The following is a 14,600-nucleotide window of genomic DNA, read 5'->3' as shown; positions in this document are numbered from 1 at the left end:
GTGCATGAGAAATAATAAAGCAATATCTAACACAAGCAATGCATAATTGGATACCAAGAATTAAGCAAATAAATAGAGTAGAAGTGAAAGGAATTAACAGATCAAGCAATCAGTATTACAAAAGAAGTTGTTATGGAGGAGGTACAAGACTGTTTGTAGTGAACAGATGCACGAAGAATATAAATTGCAGGCCAGAAAGTGACAAGCCTAGTTAAAAAAGAAAAAGTGAAATATGAGAGGAGATTGGCCAGTCAAGTCACAGCTAATCCAAGGGAATTTTTCTGTTATATGGCAAGCAACAGGTAAAATAATAATGACAAGCTGACACTAGTGAATAGTTATGGTAACTGTGCAACCATAGCAAATGATATACTGGAATTGTTTAATGAACACTTCACCAAAGTATATCATAGTGTGGTGTGAATAATGCTGTCCAACAGTTTAGAAGGTAGGCAAGGATTAGGGGAATGAAAGGTGAAAGAATCAGAGGTGTGTCAAGTGTGGCTTGTTTTAGATGTTAATCGAGCTGTAGGAATGGATGACATCTCACAACATATTTTAAGAGAATGTGCAGAAGAGTTAACCATGCCCTTGACCTGGTTATTTAATGAAAGTCTTGTAGTGGGGAAAATTTCTATGAGTTGAAAGAAATTTCCTCTTATAGACCATTCTGTCTATCTGCAGTTGTGGTCAAATTGTTGGAGAAATTGTTTAGGAATAGAATACAGGATTTGGTTGGATTTTGATGGAAATAAGATTCTCTATGATGGTTAGCAAGACCTGCCATTCACAAACCATTGGGTTTTGAATGGCAGGTCTTGCTTTGAGCAATTTGTTTACATTTTATGATGAGGTTACTAATGTGTTGGATATGGGAGATTCATATACAGTAATTTTCTTACTTTGCAAAGACATTTGGTAGCTTAGACAGATGAGTGGGGTTGCAGTTTTAGTATTAATATATTAGTATAAATGCAAGGTGTTACAGTTTGGGTGGCAGAGATATAAGATGTATTGGTGGAGGTATACTTCAGGAGGTGCATTAGATTCAGGAACTTCGGGTGATGGTAGACTGTGCACTAGGGCATACTGCAAGTGTTGCAAAGAATGTCGTATTACTGCTATGATAAAAATTACATTGACATGTAGAGATAAAGAGGTGGTGGAGCCTCTATGTAAGACATTGGTCTGACCACACTTGGACTATTGTGCTCAGATTTGGTCACCAGATGACCAAAACGATATCGGGACTCTGGAGTATTGGATATGAAGAGGGTTGGGGAAATATGGATTACACAAATTGATGGATGGGGGAAAAGTGGAGATATGATAGAAACCTTCAGGATAAATAAGCGATTCTACCAGTTTAATATACAAGCAATTATAAAAAGAGTGGATGTTAAGATGGGAAGAACAAGAGGCCATCCCCAGACGTTGTGCAAAGATGTGGTGAAGAAAGGTGTGAGGAGTAGAATTTTTATGTGGGGAGTTGTTGGTGAGTGAAATGTATTGCCAGAGTGCATTTTGAATGCAGGAAGTGTAAATAACTTCAAAGTTCATTATGATAGACGTTACTGGTTTAGTGGGCTTGTTGACCCATGATGAGTCCATTCACTCAATGGAAGTTACCAAAATATTAATAATAATAATATTTCACTTACTCTGTTATACAGGGTGGCCCATAAGTCACAAATGTGTGATTTATATGTCCTCATCCCTTGAAAACCGGGCAACCAAATCTGTGCACAGTAGTCCATTTCAGGCCTGATCAAGGCCTGTTTGCAAGGGAACCATAACATCATTGCTTTTGCATGTCAATTTCCTCCTATTGCAGTGCTTTTACAGTTTTAGTAATGTGATCCCTGAACTTCAAGTCTCTGTCCATTATCACTCACAGATCTCTCATCTCTCTTCCACCTCTTCTAAAATTTCTCCATTAATTGTATTCTCTGCATCCTAACCTTGCCTAATAAATTTCAAGACCTTGCATTTTGCAACATTAAACTAATAGCTCCATTCATTTGCCCACTTAGTCTATTGAGATCCTCCTGCAAGAACATAACATTTGCTCTTCTCCTCATAAGTTCATTCCAACTTTGCATCATTGGCAAGCAACTGCATATCTCCACTTAAGCCTGTTCCAATATCATTAATATACATGTTAATAAACAATAATATCCCACTCAGACCCCTGCATTACTCTGTTAGTGACTTTCCTCTTTTGGAATACCACTCTCCCATGCACAATCTACTGATTGCTATCTGACAGCTAAGTGGAATTAAAGAAGGTTATGGTGTTATTGTCCCTCTTTATGAGTCTTTGTACAGTCCTATCTGGGATGTTATACTCAGATTTATTGTCTGTTGTTCAACAGGATAAAGTAGTGGAGAGGTTTTAGAGGTGACGATAATGACTTGATTGTGAAATGTCCACTATGAAGATTGCAAAATTAAGTGATAAAGAGTTGTACTAGAAACAAATGTTACAAAAGGTCATCCCTGGAAATTAAGTGTATGTGCAAGGATATGGAATATCTTTCGTTTCATGCAGAATGAATGGAATCAGTTGCCAGAGAGAGTTGCAAGTGCATTGTCAGTGAATGATTTAAGAGGCATTTGGTGGGTTAGTGTGAGCGTCTGCAAGTGGAGATAGCAAAATAATTATAGCATAATAAAATTTCTAAATGTTATTGATTTTACTATGTAAACACTATTTCTCATAAAATAATTTTATAAGATAATTTTATAAATTTATTGAAATGTTTTATAAATTACATATTATATATTGTAGAACCTAAGTAATGGTGATTTGGAAATAAGTGATGTGTTATCAACTGATGAAGGGGTGTACACCTGTTATGCTACTAACAAATTTGGTGATGCAGAAGCTATGGGTAGATTGGAAGTTAAAGGTAAAGAAAAGCTTGTAGGGTAATATTTTTATTTAAAAAATAATGATGAATATAGTAGAAATCTATTTTCAAATTATAAATCAAATTCTTGTCATTGTCTTTCATCTAGCTTGCATTCTGGAAGAGTATCCTGCTCACAATGTACCCCAACAAGGATTGTTACCGTTAAATGTTCTAGAAGACAATCAATTGATGCCACCTTTCTTCTTAACTATTACCCCCCCCCCCCCCACATATAATGCATAGGTATGTCCATGTGTGGACAAGTGATGCATAGATATATAAATATCTATATACCAAAAACAGTTTGAACTTGTTAATTTACTTTCTTTAAATGTTCACATTTCCCACTGATTTTCCTTTTCGCTTGCTCTGATCTAGGCTAAAGAGATGCTTTGTAAAATTATTGATATATTTTATGAATTAATATGTTGCAAATAGTTGTCGTCATCTGGTAGCATCCTCTAACAAGAAGGTTGCAGCAGACGAACAGCTCTTCGCCATTTCTCTCGGTCTGTCGCTCCGTCATTCTTGAACCAGTCCGTTCCACGATGTAATTGAACCACTCTCTAGTTGGTCTTCCACATCTTCTCTTCCCCTCAACTTTCCCTTGTAATATAGTTCTTGTCAGGTGCCCTGAAGAACCTCTCAGAAGATGTCCTGCAAATATAGTCTTTCTTTGCATAATATTCTTGAGCAGTGCTCTTTCCATCCCAACTCTTCTTAAAACTTCTTGATTTGATATTCTCTATATAGCTAATCTTTTCCATCTTTCTATAACACCGCATTTCCAATACATTAATTATTTCCATATCTCTCTTTCTTAGTGTCCATGACTCACTTCCATAACTTGCAATACTCCAAACTGTTGCTTTAACTATTCCAACTCTAACATCTATTTTAATATTCTTGTTTATTAAAATTCTCTTCATTTCCATAAATGCCGATTTAGCTTTGCCTATTCTATTTCTAATGTCCAACTCTGAAGCTCCTTTCTCTGAGATCCAGCTACCTAAATGCAAATAGTAAGTAATGTTTATATGGAAATACGTGATGTAAAATTTTGTAATTATAATATTACAAAATTGATTTTGAAAGGACAAAAATCAGAAAATTTACCTTGTGTCCAAATTGTAACCAGGCCTCTCTTGTCAATATCAATTGCAGTTATTCAACTTTTTGTCCAACTCTAATTTCACTTCTTTAGCACACAGATAATTCTGTTATATCATTCGCCACAAAAAAATCATTCTTCTCAATTATTATTTTAATTCAAATTCATGCCATGTGCTGATTTTGGTAACTGTTCTAATGTTGCAGACTTCAGCATTAAATGCTGAAGTCTGCAATTTTTCTTTGATTTTTCTTTGCAGAGAGAGGACAGAAGACTCATGTCTCATAAACAGTCTTATGGTGAAGATGGCAATTCTCTGATTGTTATGAAGATTTATTATTACTCTCATTATTTCATGGGCATCTCCATATGTAGTCAGAAGACACATTGCAGCAGGGCTATAGTGACCATTATTCACACAATAACTGTCATACTTCTTAATCTCATTCGCTGTTCATGGCACTCACAATGACATTTGGCAATCCATTCCAGTAATTCAACACCAAGCAAAAAATTATTATTATTATACAGGCGTCTTCATGCAGTCAGAACACTCATTTTGGGAGATCTCTCACCTCTCCTTAAACTCAATCATAGACAAAGCACTCACAAGCACCTCTTGTGAGTGCTTTGTCTCTTCCTTATTGCCATGTACTGAAAAAAAAAAAAGTTTTCAGTGTCAATCCTATGAAACCCTTAATAACATATTTATTAATGCCTCTGTCATGTTTCCTCTTTTTTTTCTTTTTTGTTTTTTTTCTATCAAGTAGTTTTTGAAGCTCATTGATCTTCAGTCTGTTCTCATAGAGAGTATTCCATAGACCTACCACAATATTTTTCAGTCATCTTGGTGTTTCTCCACCACTTCTTCATCCCATGGAATTTGGGTGACCAGATCTGCATGCAGTATTCCAGATGTGACTTTATGAAGGGGAACAATAACTTCTCTATCCCTGCTTGTTAGTGTGTTCTTCACCAACCATGTAATGTGATGTATATTTTGGCTACTTTTGCAATATACCCTCTAAACTTCAACTCCCTGTCCACAGTCACCCCTAGCCTCATCAGATTATTGCAGTTCAATTCCACCAGTATAGTACACAGCTATTTTAATCATCAGCAAACAACTAAATATTTCCCATCAAATCATTTCCTATATTACTAATGTACAAATTAAGCAACAAAGGACCAAGTTCTGAGCCCTGTGGTATTTTCCTGGACTCAATTCCTACATAAACCACTATTTAATATCTTCCCATCAACCACCCTCTAATCCAAATCACCAGTTCATCCATCTCCATTTGCTCCAATTTATGCAACAGAGTTCTATGTGGAATTCTGTCAAATGCCTTTGCAAAGTCCAGCGGTATCATTGAGTAGCCATTTCCCTTATCCAACTCCATTGTCACTTGATTATAAAAAGTAAGCAAATTACAAAGGCAAGACCTAACCTTCACAAAACCATGTTGTCCCTTATAAAGTATCATATTCTTATCCACCTAGTCCTGAATTCTGTCTTTTACCAGTTTCTCCATTAATCTTGAGATACTGACTGGTCTATAATTTGCTACTTCTGTATTGGAACCTTTCGAACTATTTTGCCCTCTTTCCATTCTATTGGCACCTTCTTAATACTGCAGCTTAAATTAACCAGCTTGGTCAGAAGAGCTGATAATTTCCTTGCATATTCTTGTAATACATGGGCTGATATGCTATCTAATCTAATCGCATTGACATTGTACACTATTCTAAGCACCTCCATTTCTTCAGCCTGTATTCTCCCATCAGTCAATGTCACATCCTGGAATGCAGTATCACCAACTAGATGGTGCACCCTTGCAAAATGATCACTGAGTAATTCAAATTCATATTTAGTGCAAACACCTTTACTATCTCTACACTTAAACAACTTCCAGGGGTGACTCCACCATTTCCTCTTCACACTCATCATTTATTGAAAAAATTAATTTGTGTCAAACTTGGTCAAACCCTTTTAATAACTTAAGTTTCTATTATGTTCTTTCTTTTCTATCAAATGAACTTTGCAACCAACACATCTTCGTAATAAGCATTCCACATCATCATTTTGATTGCTTAACTCTGGGTTCTCTTCAGATCTCCTCTCCAAAAAATCCAGGCAACTAAACCTGTGCACAGTAGTCAAAATGCACTTATATCATAGCCTTGCAAAGAGATAATAACCTCTCAATCTCTACTTTTCAATATGTTTTTCAACATTCAAGTAATCCTTTTAAGATACTTTACCCACTTTTTCAATATGTCCTCAGAACTTTAATCCCTTTTGCCCATCATCCTCGTATCTCTAACCTCATCAACTTCCTACAGTCTAATACCCATCAGTGTAATAGCATAATATAATCTTTTCATCCCAGAGTACATTAGCCTTATGCTCTATCCATAAGGTTATGTACTCTGGACACTTACTCTAAAATCATTCCTTTATCATTAATATAGAAATTAAATAACTGTGGCCATAGTACACATTCCTGATGTATTCCACTAGTTACGCTCATTTTCCTGGATTTTACTCTAACATATTCTACTCATTGGTGTCTAAATGCCAGCCATCCTCCTACAACATATGTAATAGTTTTCCATGTTGCATTCTGTCAGATGTCTTGCACAGTTCCAAAGTATGATGGTGTAGCCATTTTCCTTATCTAACTCAGATGTTACTCTGTCATACAAAGTGAGTAAATTACTAAGTTAGAACTTTCATTTCACAAAGCCATGCTGTTCATCATAAAGTATTAAATTACTATTCACTCATTTTTGAATTCTGCATTTAACTAACTTTTCCAATATTTTAACCATCACTGGTGAGATATTATTCAGTCTGTAATTTGCTACTTCTGTCTTGGAGCCTTTATGTAATGGAGCTGCCCTGTCCCTTGCAGGAGCTTGCCAGAGCTGAGACTTGCATTAAAAAGCTTTAGTCAGAGGATGTGCTATTTCTGTTGCTTTTTCATAACACACAGGTCTACGTGCATCCAATCCTATTTCTCTATTCATACTGCTATTTATTTAGAGTGCCTGCATCTACCTTCATTCTCACATCAGTCTCTTTTAGCTTGGCAACTGTGTTATTTCCACCTGCATGACATACTGTGCAAAAGTGATCACTTAGTAACTCAACTAAATGTCATTCCATAATCATTCTTCTTCTTCTCTTCTTACTCACTATAGAGTGCAAAATTTCTTTTCACTTGCTAAACAGTATCTTTTTAATATCTGATTTAGACCTCCTTACTTTTCTAGCTATTCCTGTTATGAGCACTTTGTTTGTCTGATTACCTATTCTTTTTATTCCCACAACAGTATTTTTTTTTACAGCTCCTGTTCATGATGCTGCTCTATCCATTTAACTCCTATATGGTTTATCCTTCTGATTTTGAATACACAGTGTCATATTGCTTCCCTCAAATATCCTTGACTATTTCTAATGTACTACTAACTTTCTTTTTGTGTAACTTCTCGTGTCACTGTACTGCTTCCCCATGCCGCCTATGAAATTGTGAAGTTTGTTGTTATAATTAGCTTTGTAGTTTCGCATATAACCTTCTTAATTGAAAATTTTACATGTTTAACAACCTTTCAGGATATATTTCAAAAAATGGTATATGGAGGAGCAGAATCCAGACAAAAGCTGGTGACTAGTAGTGTGCTGCAAGATTCAGTGAAAAGACCACTAGTACAGAACTTTAATTTTACAATAATGATATAGGAAATAACCTGAAAGGAAATATTCAGTTATTTGATGATGTTGTGAACTTAGATAGAGTAATAGTTAATCAAAGCAATATGAAAAGCTTGTAGGATGATTTAAATAGGCTGTCAGTATGAGGAAAAAGATAATGGGTATCAGTTTAATGTAAAGAAATATAAATTATGCATTTTGGGATAAATAGATTACGAACTCTGTACCATATTATCAATATACTCCAAGAAATGGATGAAACTAGAGATTTAAAGGGTGTGGCAGCGGTGGACAGAGAGTTAAAGTTTAGAGGACATATTGCTAAGGTTGCTCATAAGATTACTTGGCTGTTGAACACACTAACAAGTAGAGATAAGGTGTTGATACATCTACATTTGGATTACTATGCTCAGGTTTGATCTCCTGGGTTTCATGGGGGGATGAAAAAGCAGTAGAGATGAGAAATCAAGATGGTAAGTGATTTATGGAATGTTCCCTATAAGGAGAGATTGAGAGTGTGTGGATTGCAGAAGGTGTACTGATGGGAGAAAAAGAGGGGGATATGATAGGAACATTTATGTTGCTTAAAGGGTTTTATGGGATTGATGTAGGAGAAATGTTTCAGCACTTGACTAGAAAGGCCAGAAGAAGAGGTCATCCCTGGAAGTTGAATAAAGGTGTAGAAATGCACAACTTTCCAAGCAAGATTTTTTGCTTGGAAAGTTGTGAATATATGGAATGAGTTGCCAGAATCAGTTGTGAGTACTTTGTCTGTTAATGGGTTCAAGGAGAGGTATGATAGATTGTGTGGATAATTTGAGTTTTCTTCAATGAGTCTTCAGACTCCATGGAGATGCCAGTACAATAATAATAATAAAGACTGCATAGTTACTTTATTCCCGAATGGAGGGAGAGTAGTTGGCTACCTTGATTATAGATAACAGCATCTCTTCTGATGCAGTTACCAAATCCAGTATTCTCCAACTCTGGTTCTCCTCATTCACATGCTGCTCCAGGTAATTATTCCTTAGTAACTCTCCATTTTGACATTTCCACATCTTCTCCACTCTTCAATCATGCTCCCATAGTTGAAGTATCACATAAAATTGCTCAACCTGTACTTCATGCAAATCTACTGATGCATAGCATTCACATCTTGCTCCGTCCCCCCCCCCCCCCCCCAGTCTACAGCAGCAGCAACCAATAGCATATTTTGACATCTATCTCTCACCTGATTTCCTCAGTTGAACTGCATTCCTCCGAGTGTCATTGATACTTATAATTATTGGTCAAGTCACACAGACACTGATGCCAGAATCTCCTTCTTTTATTTGTTATACTTCTGGCATTAGTATACATGCATTTCAACATCCCTTTTGGTCCACAGTTACCCTTGTGCAATGTAATTACCAACCCATTCAGATTCTAAAGTTTCAAATCTGCACCTGGCATTGCATGATCATTTCTGTATTCAGAAATGATTTGTCCCAGGGTACCCTGATACATATTTGACTGCTTTCTCTCCTTCCCCATCAATTCTAGTTTCTCTAATTCTGCACTTTTAACCTCTCATTGAACAACACTTTCTCAAAACATCTAACTCGAAAGCCATTCAAGTCCTTTCATGCATTATATTCACTCTTCAGATGTCTACAAACTACAGCTTACTTCTTCTCAACTTCTCATGGACTAATTTGCAGTTGTTACAGTTTATTCTTATCATTCTATGGCAGCAGACCAACAATCTGCTCTCTCTCTCACTCTCCTTTTCACTTCTTTCAGAAAGTTTCATGTCAACTCTCATTTCTTATTTCTCACCTTTTTGTTCCTGCCAAAACACTCACCTCTTTTATTTTCACTTTCTGCATACACTTCCAATATACAACAGCATTCCTTGATCTTTGCACCAACCCTAGGAAACATAGTTTCTCCTTACAACTTTCTCTCCCTATTATTCTGCCTCTCTTACTCTTTCATTATTTTCTTGCTCACTTTTCCTTTTACTATTCTCCCTGCTACACCAGGAATTCTTCTCAGATTGCAAAAGCCCAGGATTTTTCCTGTCAGGTACCCTGCATAAGCACACAATATCTCTCAAAACTGCTGCCTCATTATTCACATCATTTTCCACTACTTCTTTCATATTCACATTAATATTTTGTCCAGTATCATTCACTCCACCTATCTTCTCAATGGCACTGATTTTTGCTCATTTCATTAACAACATTCATCATTTCATTTTTCTTCTGTTGGCACATCTTCTATTCCTAGCATTTACTCATGAAATGCTTCTGACAAACCTTTCTCTCTCTCTCTCTCTCTCCTTTTCACACCATAAGCTATTCACTGTTGGCAATGAGTACATTGAGTACACATTATGCTACACAAAATCCATTATGTTAAATTCTTTAAACAGCTCTGTTGTTCATACTGCTGCCATTTAAAATGCTGTTTATACAATATAAAGAAACAAACAAAAAATATCAATCATAAAACATGCAAAAAATATAAAAATAATGATCAGCAATATTTTAAAATATTTTCTAAAATAAAACCACCTATCTATATGCCACTGCCCCTTTTGTAACACTCGCTCAAACTGCCTTTTATCTGATCTCAATTAATAATCCAGAGTCAACCCCTCTTTTTTTTGTCACTGCTTGTCCATGCTCTCCATAATGTCTGCCAGTGGTTTTGAGACAGTATGGTGTGAGATAGAGGTGAATGGAATCACATACTTGGTTGGATATTGTTGTAGGAGTTGTTATAAGAGGTGTATGGAGAGTTGAGTAAACTAGATGTTAATAAGGCTGTGGGACTTGATAATATATCACCACATATTCTGAAGGATTGTGCCAGGGAGTTGACACCTGTCTTGACATATTTTTTTAATATATTTTACATTTTTTAATAGTCTTGCACTCGGTCAAATCCCTAAGGAGGGGAAGATTGTGCCACTTCATAAAGGAGGTGATCGACTCAGGCATCAAACTATAGGCCTATCTGTGTGTGTGTCAGGCGTTGTGGTTAAGTTCTTGGAGAAGCTTGTGAGAACAAGGATCCAGAGTTGGGTTGACAACAATGGTATTATCGTTGATGGACAGCATGGGTTTGCTAAAGGGAGGTCATGTTTTAGTAATCTACTTACTTATTACAATAAAGTGACCGCTTCCTTGGACAGAGTAGAAGGATACACAGTAATATACTTGGATTTCGCAAAAGCTTTTGATAGAGTACCTCATGATAAGTTGACAGTCAAACTAGAGCAGATGGGGTTGGATATTAGATTAGTGCATTGGATTAAAGACTGGCTATCTGATAGGCATCAACAAGTTGTGTATGGAGGAGCGATATCCAGGAAAAGGAAAGTCACTAGTGGAGTGCCTCAGGGGTCTGTTTTGGGGCCATTACTGTTTATCTTGTATATTAATGATATAGGTGAAGATTTGGATGGAGATATTCTGTTGTTTACAGATGATGCAAAGTTGGGACGAACCATGAAGGGTAGTGAAAATGTTGTGGCCTTACAAGAAGACTTGAATAAATTGAGTGATTGAGCATGGAAATGGGGATATGAGTTCAATATTGCAAAATGTAAGGTTTTAAAATTTGGAAAACAAAGATGGGATGCAGAATTTATGCTTAGTGAGGATATATTGTTGGAGGTGGAAGAAATAAGAGATCTGGGGGTGATAGTGGATAAGGATCTGAAATTTAGGGGACACATAGTCAAAATTGTGAAGACAACACAAAGGCTTCTGGGAATGATGTGGAGGATACTGATGTGTAAAAGTAGGGAGATTCTTGTTCCATTGTATAAGGCTTTGATTAGGCCACACGTTTTCAGAAGGATGAAGAGATGTTGGAAAGGGTCCAAAGGTGACTGACTAAGGTAGTTTCTAACATCTGGAATGTCGAGTATGAGGAAATATTGAGAAGATGTAATTTGCAGAGTCTGGTGGACAGGAGGAAGAGGGGAGATATGATAGACACCTACAAGTTGATAAGGGATTGTTATAGGATCAATGCTGAAGAAGTTCTACATAAAACAGTGGGAGATCAGGGGAGAACCTTCACCCTGGAAACTGTATAAAGAGCATGTGAGTAGGGGAGTGAGAGGCAGGTTTTTTTTAGTGCAGAGTTGTAAATGATTGGAATGCCTTGCCTGAGAGTGTGGTGTCTGCAGGGAGTTTGAGCTTGTTTAAGACATGGTATGATGAGCTGTGTGATAAAAGCACCTTCCCAATGAATCTTTGACTCCATGAGGTCTTGGAGTCAAAGACTCACTAAAAGTCTAAATTAAATAATAATAATAATAATAATTACACTGAATAAGCCCATAAAATATTCTTTTTATTAGTATAATTTTTGCCTAAGTATCAAAGGCATCTCAGTACATGTAAAAAGAATATTTTATGCGAGTTTATTCTGGTATTATAATTTCTATAAGGTATTTCCTTATTGAAACAAACCTATTGCACTGGTTTTTTTCAACAAGTTTGTTTTCATATGTTCAAGGTATATTGTTTAGTGCAGTGGCATCCATGAAAATAACTATAAAAGAGGTATAAAGAAGAAACAGAATATGTATGAGATAGAGTGAGAAGGTTCCTGTGTGAAATATGCTGTCCTCTTCTGGGCAATATCAAGTATTCTCAGAGAGGTTTCTGGTACATTATTTCAAATGTGTGAGAACTCTTCCAAAATTAGAAGGATTTGTGATTTATATACTGTAAATGTTTGGGATTTATATACTATACAGGTGTGAAATATCGACTTAAGATATAAAGTACATCTAGTTTTGTGGAGGCTGAAAAAGATATGACTATGTGTTGTACTGGGAAAGCTAGAAGTGTAAGTCATTCATTGAAGAAAATTTGGTCTCATCTGTTTATAGTTCTGGATATTATAAAGTAAGGACATCTGAAGTGAGATCTTTCTTATGGAAAATTAGACAGGACTGTGTTTCAGTAACTTGAAACTTAAATTGATATCCTTGCCCTACTAAACAATAACTAGGATATTAGAGTTTAAAACATTTATTATTGTTATTAGCATCTGACCTCCATAGAGTCGAGACTCATCATGGGAGAAACATACTCTCTCACACAAAGCTCATCCAACCATGACTACAATTCAGTGTCTAGAATCATTGATTGACAATCATTCAATGTCAAAACCATGATTCAATGTCTCTACATTCACAACACACTCCACTCACCCAATCACTCTCAATGCAAAGAACCTTCTCCTCACTTCTCTGCTAACACACTCCTTATACAGTTTCCAGAGATGGATTCTTGTTCTACCCCCCTCCTCCTTATATTCACGAGTCTTTGCAATTTACATTCTTTCAATCAGTCTTCATACTCCAAAGACCACTGACTACCATTGTGAATCTGCTCTGAACCCTTTCTAACATATTCTCTTCACCATGAAAGCCCAGTGACCTATTCTGTGCACAATAATCCATATAGGGCCTGATCAAGGTCTTATATACTGGAAACATAACCCCTTTATTTCTGCACATCCAAGTCACCTGCATCATTACCATTATCTGATGTGATGACTTCACAACTTGTTCAATGTGGCCCCTGAATTTCAGATCCTTGTCCACCAAACCAACACTCCCAGATCTCTCATCTCCTCTGCCTCTTTTAAAGTTTCCTCACAAAGTGTATACTTTTTATCCCATCGTTGCTCACTGAATTTCAAAACCTTACACTTTACAACATTCTCTCTCCAATTTTGCATTATCTGCAAACAGTTGCATATCACCAGTTATGGGTGATATGCAACAGGCAATATCATTAATATAAAAATTGAACAACTACGGGCACCAATAGAGATCTGTGCAGCACACCACTAGTGACTTCCTTTCGCTTTTGGGATTCTGCACACTTATATGCAACTTTCTGATAGCCATTCACTGACCAACATACTAGTTTGTTATCCAATTCATTTCAATTTATGTAACAGCTTATGTGGCATTCTATCAAAACCTTTAGCAAAATCTAAGAAAACAACTGTATGTGCATCTCCCTTGTCCAAGACGTTTGTCACATTGTGGGAGTATATAACTAAGTTAGTAAAACATGATCTCTCTCTTTAACAAACCCATGCTGACAACCACATAGATACTGCTGTTATCAATCCATTGCTGTATCTTCTGGATATACAGATTAGCCTATACAGGCAGCCCTCAGTTTATGCCTCACTTCTGTTTCTGAAAAAATGGGCATAAACCGAATCGCCGTAAAACGAACCTAATTTTAATGGGAGATACAAAGTTATGTTCTGCGCAGTCAAAAAATATGCACATGAAGTATGTGTAACATTATTATATTTAAAACTTTGATAATACATACATATATATTTGTTAAAATAAAATTATTAATAACAAAAACAAAACAAAATTATATACAAAAAATATGAAACTTCCAAAAGATATTACTTATTTCTATGTTGAAGTTCCTGGTTTCAGATCACCTGAATTTTTTTTTGAAAAAAGTATCCAGTGTTAACTTCCTAGATTTTCTTTTTCTTTCTTTAAGAAGTTCTGTGTAAGGTTGAATAGATGCGATTACACTCCTTTTTACGTTCGCACTCCGTTCCCAATTGTGGTCCATTTTGCAGAGTTCATCAGTTAATTTCTCTATGCTTGCAATAATAAGCTGTAAATCGGCCCTTTTTATATCTCTCAGAGGACCTTCTTCGTTTTCTTTCTCCTCCTTTGGATGTTGACTTAATTGTTTGGCTAATTATTTTAAGTTTTCATTGGAAAGCCGTTTATCATGGCTCTCTAAGACTTCTGTCAGATCTTCAGATGTAATATTGTCCAATCCCACCTCTCGTG

The 14,600-nt window shown here is 36.2% G+C and overlaps 1 protein-coding gene across 4 annotated transcripts in view; it reads left to right on the top strand.

Moving 5' to 3' along the window:
* The window catches only part of LOC150106214 (neuroglian-like), an 888,579-nt gene that overhangs the window by 526,500 nt on the left and 347,479 nt on the right, over window positions 1–14,600 (top strand). For all 4 annotated transcript variants that reach the window (XR_016548353.1, XM_090393042.1, XM_090393040.1 and 1 more), the window contains one exon: window positions 2,792–2,912. Coding sequence is in view for 3 of the 4 variants with exons in the window: in XM_090393042.1 (XP_090249168.1) it covers window positions 2,792–2,912 (121 nt within the window). In the remaining variant the exon portion in view is untranslated. The remainder of the gene's footprint in view (window positions 1–2,791; window positions 2,913–14,600) is intronic.

Source organism: Typopeltis vanoorti, chromosome 5 (assembly GCF_054136105.1).
Source record: "Typopeltis vanoorti isolate ZY-2024b chromosome 5, IOZ_Tvanoo_1.0, whole genome shotgun sequence".
NCBI lineage: Eukaryota > Metazoa > Arthropoda > Arachnida > Uropygi > Thelyphonidae > Typopeltis > Typopeltis vanoorti.
The sequence above is the reverse complement of the archived record's forward strand: the minus strand, read 5'-3'. Positions and strand labels throughout refer to the sequence as shown.